The sequence below is a fragment of the Olea europaea genome, unplaced genomic scaffold (genome assembly GCF_002742605.1).
Source record: "Olea europaea var. sylvestris unplaced genomic scaffold, O_europaea_v1 scaffold3201, whole genome shotgun sequence".
Lineage (NCBI taxonomy): Eukaryota > Viridiplantae > Streptophyta > Magnoliopsida > Lamiales > Oleaceae > Olea > Olea europaea.
The window spans coordinates 35,193-42,812 of record NW_019250847.1 but is presented as its reverse complement, the minus strand read 5'-3'; the positions used below and the strand labels follow the sequence as shown (position 1 = coordinate 42,812).

Here is a 7,620-nt window from a genome sequence, read left to right as displayed (position 1 = left end):
TGATAACTTATTTATCTGTGAAACTTTTTATAACTCTTTATGGAAAATTAGAATTATTCTAAATTTTATGGTTACATGCGAAGAGTTAAGTGTATTCAGAACCATAAGAGGGTTGATTGTAATCCGTCCCATATCTAAAAGTTAGCTTAGAATTTCATTAAGTACATATTAGCTTAGAATTTCATTAAGTACATATTTGATGTTAAATAATAAAATTATTTTATCTTATTTAATAATTTCGTCTGAATTTAATATACTTTTCTAAACACAAATAAAAATATTCAATAAATAAAATGAAAGTAATTTTACTTTGAATTATTCTTGGATGAGACGTCCGGGGTTTTGTCACAATGGAAAAACTCTTTCACTTTAGTTTCTATAAATAAATAAAATAAAATAAAATGAACAAAATGAGTTGAGTCGATTGCAAACAGGGTGGTCCAGCTATTAAAATTTGGCCTGCATGTTAGCCTCGCCTCCAAGGAGCCAAGAACCACTGGTCCAAAGGTTTCGGCCCGCTGCAACTGGCATGATGCTAGGTCGGGTCGGGTCGGGTCGGCCGGGAGGCGGTCTTATGTTCACATTATACATTTCATAGGAGGAATCAAAATCAAATACGATACTGAACGGCGACGTTTCACTCCTCACAAAATTAAAATATATATGCTCCACGAGCCAACCACGTTACTTCATTTCGTCCCCACCGTTCAATTCTACCACGTCATTACTTTGCTCAAACCACCCTTCTGCGGACCGTACCTTTCATTTACCGCCTAACGCCTTTATATATAAACGCAGACCCAATTCCGTTATTCCACCAATTCACCACCAATGGCTACGGGATTGCTACGACGAGCGATAACTAGGGTTCCAGCGAGACCTCTGGCAACGAGAATGATACTAAACCGCGCTTATGCATCCGCGGCGGATCCCGAGTCCAAACACGACAGCAACCTGAAGACCTTCCAAATCTACCGCTGGAGCCCAGACAATCAGGATAAACCCAAGCTGAAGGAGTACAAAATTGATCTTAAGGAATGTGGACCCATGGTATTGGACGCCTTAATCAAGATCAAGAACGAGATTGATCCAACTCTGACCTTCCGCCGCTCCTGCCGTGAGGGTATATGCGGATCGTGCGCGATGAACATTGATGGAGGGAATGGACTGGCTTGTCTGACAAAAATCTCGTCGGGATCATCCTCCATGATTAATCCCTTGCCGCACATGTTTGTTATTAAGGATCTTGTGGTTGATATGACAAATTTTTACAACCAGTATAAGTCGATTGAGCCGTGGCTGAAGAGGAAGAACCCACCGCAGACTCCGGGGAAGGAGATTTTGCAGAGCAAGGAGGACAGGAAGAAGCTTGATGGTATGTATGAGTGCATTATGTGTGCCTGCTGCAGCACGTCATGTCCGAGCTACTGGTGGAACCCCGAGTCCTACCTCGGTCCGGCTTCCCTCCTTCATGCCAACCGGTAACAGTTTTTTTCCCTTTTACGAATTCTTGGTCAAGAGAGAAATTTATTGGTAGCTGAGTCTTTTGTAGGATGGATTGTCATATGTAGGAAGGTTTTGACAGAGGGTATGTTTTTCTGAGCTTAAAAAGTTTATTCGAGAAATGAAGTAAATTAAATAAGAATTCTTTTTATTGATCAAAATTGATTGTTTTCTTCATTAATCCTATTTAGTTCAATCTAATGTAACGTACTGATCTAGCCATTACCAAAAAATTTGCCATGAATAGCTGGTTCAGAAAATGTATAGTTGCCCTAATGAAGAATAAGAGAGAGAGAGAGAGAGAGAGAGAGAGCTTAGGTAATCAAGGCTTGAATTTAACTCGATTCATTAAGATTTTTTGGTTAAAAAATATGCAAGATTTAAGTTTGTCTTTAAATTCCTCTCTGAATTATCTTTTGTTTGATATGTTATAACTAACCCTGTCAGGATTTTACAATATTTTTCTCGTATTAGAACAAGCCATTACCAAAAACATGCCATGAATAGCTTGTTCCAAAAATTGTTTATTTGCCATGATGAAGAATAAAAGAGAAAAATTACATAATCAAGGCTTGAATTTAACTCATTTCATTAAGAGTTTTTGGTTTAAAAATATGAAAGATTTAAGGTTATCTTGAAATTCCTCTGTTGAATTATCTTTTGTTTGACATGTTTATAAGTAAGTTATAAACAACCTGTCAGAGGAGTTTACTATTTTTTTCTTGTTTTAGAACAAGTTATTGTTTCTATTGAACATCTGTACCATATATACGAAGCATTTAATAGCTGGCTTGAGAGAGAAGTGAGCCATGTAGGATTCTTTTTTAGCATTGAGAAATTACAAGTAGGATTCAAGATGAAGTGAAACTATCGAAATGAATGAAAGAAGATTTGAGTTTGGTTTAAAATTGTGGTACTTTAATGCTTCGCTATAATGTTGGTAAAAATTATTTGAGTGTTACGATGAGTAAAAATTTCTGGAACTTCTGTTGAAACAATGATGTCTTCGTGAACAATGATAAGGACTCAAAAATTGATGGGGCCATTCTAAGTTGGGATCGGGTTTCCTTCCCAGTTTTGTGCCTTGTGCTGTTACTAATTCTTCATCATACGGTTTTGAAATCAGAAGTCTATAAACTGTGTGCTTTTTGTTGACTGCACTGAGTTTGTAGTACAAAATGCCTGATATATACATTGGTTATTATTTCTTTCTGTTTGGTGTCTCGATCTACTAAGGATCACGTAATGGCCCAGTCAGCTTATTTTGCATCTCTACTTATCCAACTCCCTTTGCTTCTGTCCCTCAATCCCACAAAACAAAAGAAAAAAAAATGGAAACACAACAAAATTTTGCACTATGGGTGATTGAACTGGTATGATGTTTACTAGTGCCTACAATGTAATTATCCTGCAATTTTCTCTAATTGACCCCTTTTTTCTTTGACTGTGGCTGCCAATCAATCAGATGGATAATGGACAGTCGTGATGAATATACAGAGGAGCGCCTTGAAGCAATAAATGATGAGTTCAAGCTATATCGCTGCCACACAATTCTGAATTGTGCTAAAGCTTGCCCAAAGGGACTGAATCCCGGGAAGCAAATCCAGAATATCAAGAAACTCGAGATGACTACTCCTTGAGTTCCTGGGAAACATATGATGTACATATATCTTTCTTCACAATTATGTTGAAGGGCCGGTTGAGTTTCACGGGGAAATAATGTATGCACTTGATGTAATTTTATAAGTCTTTCATATCCGTCGTGTACCTTAGTTTAAGGTCATTGTTCTAAAAATAACATTTCAAGAGCTATCGCGTATAAATACTTCACTTATTAGCGATTCATCGATGTAATTTCAGTTGGATTGTTTGTTAGTTTCTTTTGGTATAATTCAGTGAAAACATTCTCTGCTTATTTGACATTTAAATGTTATTGTTTAAAAGTTGTAACAGAAAAATCACACTGATAATGTTCTCATGGCTTAAACTTTTGAGTTGTCACATTGTGTCCTCTTGCCAACACGTATTTTCGTAGGATTATGCCATCCTTAGAGAGTTGCTGGCACAGTTGACATTCGTAGGCTCTTTTCCCTGTTCGGCACTGTCGAACCCATTCCTGACCATCTTAAAAGAAGGTCTATTCGGTATGCTTTGCACATCTACTTCTGGAAATCGAGAGTTTTTATGGGAACATCGAACACCTACTAAAGGTGAAAAACTACCATAGGCATTCCCTTGTGTCATACGGTGAGTATGACCCTTTTAAGTATATGCCCTCAATGCAAATGCATTTGGAATTTGCCAATTCTTATATTTACACAGTTTCTGGATGACCCGTTGAAAGTAACAGGTACATATAATAGAAATCATATTCATATATATAGTTTTTGGCTCACGTCGAAGGAGTTGGCACATATTTATCTAAAATCTTAAGAAAATCCTATATAAGTATGAACAGCATGAGAAATCTCCACCAAACCAAGAAGCAAATTGAGCATCAAAGTTAGTAGACAGACCAATTCAAGCCCGAAGCTTCCTTCGTAACTTCCTTAGCTTCTTTGTAACTAAAACAATGAAGTTGGGAGTGGCTCGTTTGGTAATATTCATGGTCTTTATTCATCTCACATGCAACGGTATTCAAGCCAGTACTCGTCACCCATTTCTGATAAATCCTCAAACTCTGGAATCATATCAATATGTCACCGTAACAGGTTAAGATGCTCCACCTTTCCCTTTTAGACTAGATTTCAGTTTTCTATCTTGAAATCTTTATATCAAATGACTAGCAAGAATAAGTAGGATGACGAAGGGAACTTACTATGTTGTCTATCTCATCCATAGGTTGTAATAATAATTGCGATATAGCTTGTTGTTACTGTGATATAAGAAAACAGCCACCACTCTGTGTCCAGTGCTGCAGAGAAGGCCTTTGATTCCTAGGTATGTGTCATCTCTCCATGCATTTTCTTCTTGGAAACGAGAAAACGAAACACGACATGACACGGCATAGCAATTAGAGATGCTATTTTTGGAAAAAGTTACAGAGAAAGCCGCATATTATGTAATTTATTTGTTGTAACAGAGAATTTAGTTCTTAGTTGAAGCCTATGAAAAGTCCATAATAATGTGCAATTCATAATCCAACTCAAATATTTTGATCAAAAGTTTCCTCAAGGTTTCTGAATTATATTAAAAAATTCAAAAGTATTAGGCAACTTTTAATGGTCGTCACAGTGTTTGCAGGACAAAGAAGAAATTAAGACATGGAGCGCAAGAAGAAAGCAATCACGGATCAAGCATGGGAAACATATTCTTGATTTTTAGTTGCTTGCTTAGCACGTAATTTCACAGTTTACTCGTGAGTGAGGTGTAAGAAAAAATTAATTTAGACCAATAGATATCAAGTTTGCAATTTATTATTTTTATTTTTTAAATTTTTTTTTATATATCTATATATTTGCTAACTTCGAAAACGGTCTCTTAGCCTTGTGAATTTTTTTTATTATATAAAAAGAGCAGATTATTTTCAAATGCATACATTGAATATAGAATATTGTTAACTGGATTTGTTCTACAGGGATGAGTTTTCAAAATTAAGGTTGATAAAGTCATATTTGAGATCGTCTATGTGTTGAATTTAACAATAATCATGCTAAAAAACAAGAATCACAATTATATATTGACAGTTTAAGATTCATATTTGTGGAAGCATCGTAGATATAAATATTAATAGCTAGATCTTCCACTCCCTACTCCTCACAAAATATTAGCAATCAAAGGAGCAAGCCAATAAAATAAAATGAAGAGGAAAGGGATTTAGCCTTTATATAGAATTTTATTGAGCTATCACATTAACGACTTAAACTCTAATTAAGGTTTTAAGTACTTCTAGCCCACATACTTAAATTACCACATTATATAAAATATAACCTGAAAGGTGTAAAACGGCACAGATGATCACTTAACATATTGTGTTTAATCACAGTATCATTATGAGTCATACATCTAACCCGTAAAATTTTATAATCAAATGGGAAGCCCATAATTCAAAATTTATTCTAACATTTGCCTACCATCCTCCAACTAATATGGTATGAACTTAGCATCAAATGTGATAAAAAAATTGTGTTAATTCATATCGGTCCTCATAATGCTTCAAATCAAAATGAAGTCACATATCTCTAAAAGAGACTCACCTTATGTTTTTATCCGTTATATATTGAGATCATAATAATATCACAATAAAAAAACATAAGCCAAATGCATGTACATACCCAGTGAAGGGATTAAGCCAAAACATAATTTTTTTACATAAATAACTCTCATGAACCAAAAAGATCAAATGTTTCCACAATACCCATATTAGCAATATGTGTCTTAAAAACTTTTGGGGCAAGTCCCTTAGTCAAACGATCTACAATGATCGCCTCTATATTGATGTGCTCCATTTTTGTCTTCTCTTACTTAACTCCATCTTTAATAACCAAATATTTGATATCAATGTATTTTGACCCCTAGAACTTTTATTTTTCATTGAAAAGAACACTGCTTCACTATTGTTACAATAAATTGTAATTGGCATCGAGATGGAATCAATAACTTTCAACCCAGAAATGAAAATTCTTAGCCAAAGGACTTGGACTGTAGCTCCATAATAAGCCACAAATTCAACCTGCATAGTATAAGATGACACTAGAGTCTGCTTAACACTTTTTTAAGAGATAGCACCACCAACTAACGTGAAAATATAATCTGAGGTTGATTTCAAATCATCTTGACATCATACAAAATTTGAATATGAGTAGCCTACCACCTCAAGGTGATTTTTTCCTTTTTCTTTTTTTTTTTTTTCCGGTTAAAGGAGGGCGGTATCTCCGAAATTTTATTAATTTTCCCTCACTTGTGGTGGAGGAATACCGTGGTTGTGATGCACTACTCTTAATTTCCCTAATTTATTTATTTTTATTCTTAGATTAAAATCATATTAAAAATTTTACAGCAAAATCAAAACATATCAAGGAAATCAAATTTCAAAATATAAAGAGTTAAAATAACCGCCAAGTTTATATTATATCAAAAGAGAATTTTGTTTTACAAAATACACCTCATTACACCTTAGTCATATGACTATCAAAAATTGTTGATCAAGAGGACTACCTGCAGATTTTTCAAGAGTTTCCTATAAATCTATTTTACAGCACGCAGATATGACAGTATATCAAAGACTGTCAAAATTCTTTCATTTTTACTACCATCTTTTACTAGGCATCATTTTCCTATTTTACACAATACCACTTACTGTTTACTCCACATACATTATAGTATTTACATAACAACAAGTAACTAAGTCGTAAACATCAATCATTACTATTACAAAATCATCCCTGTCTTCTAAAGTTTCGATCTCTTCTTCTTCATCAATCTCCGTATAAAAATGAGTATAGTGGATACGTCTATATATAACATGTATAACACTGAGGTCCCCAGTAATTTCGGCATGTCTGGTGGTTCGGACAATTTTAGTCTCTCTCGGTGACATCTACAGTACAAAATACAAAACGTGAACCACAAAGTTCAGTAAATATGGTGATGTAACGATGCATTTCAAACATACATGGGCCCAAATCCCTATTATAGTGTACCGTATGAGCTCAGAATAACATGTTCTTTTTCCTGCGCGCAAACCAATATCAATGCATCCGTCGTTGCCCACCGAGACTCAGCATACCACATCATTATATCACACATACAAAATCAAGGCCTGGCCTACACATATACAGTGCTCAAGGTGTCGCAGTCCCAAGGCCACCAAGGGACCTCTTGGCACTGTCTGTATACAGGTTTCGAACCCCCAACACCCTATTCTTGGCTGTCCTTAATGATCGCCAAGAGCCTCAAAGCTGTACAGTTATTCAGACACAATAGTACAGTACATCTATAATGGGATTCACATTCAAAATTTTCAACTGCAACTCAATTAGCATGACAACAAAAGTATGCATGATCTTGAAAACGCAATTATTCTTACATTTTCCAAATAAACTCAATGCACATGTAACATACTACAATGTCACATAGCAAAAGAAACAACCACATATAAACACATATTTATCCTTG

The 7,620-nt window shown here is 35.1% G+C and overlaps 1 protein-coding gene across 1 annotated transcript; it reads left to right on the top strand.

The window, feature by feature from the left end:
• The first annotated feature begins 712 nt into the window (after positions 1-712).
• On the top strand, positions 713-3,425 carry LOC111385552 (succinate dehydrogenase [ubiquinone] iron-sulfur subunit 2, mitochondrial-like). The gene is made up of 2 exons (XM_023009953.1): positions 713-1,481; positions 2,969-3,425. Exons 1-2 carry the CDS (start codon positions 832-834, stop codon positions 3,141-3,143), a joined length of 825 nt encoding a protein of 274 aa, XP_022865721.1. The 5' UTR covers positions 713-831; the 3' UTR covers positions 3,144-3,425.
• Positions 3,426-7,620: the final 4,195 nt, after the last annotated feature.

What these genes read in the sequence shown, in the direction of transcription:
- LOC111385552 (XM_023009953.1), top strand. Translation starts at nt 832, where the DNA reads ATGGCTACGGGATTGCTACGACGAGCGATAACTAGGGTTCCAGCGAGA. An exon ending in TCCCTCCTTCATGCCAACCG is followed by an intron (nt 1,482 to 2,968) that starts GTAACAGTTTTT and finishes CCAATCAATCAG; the next exon opens with ATGGATAATGGACAGTCGTG.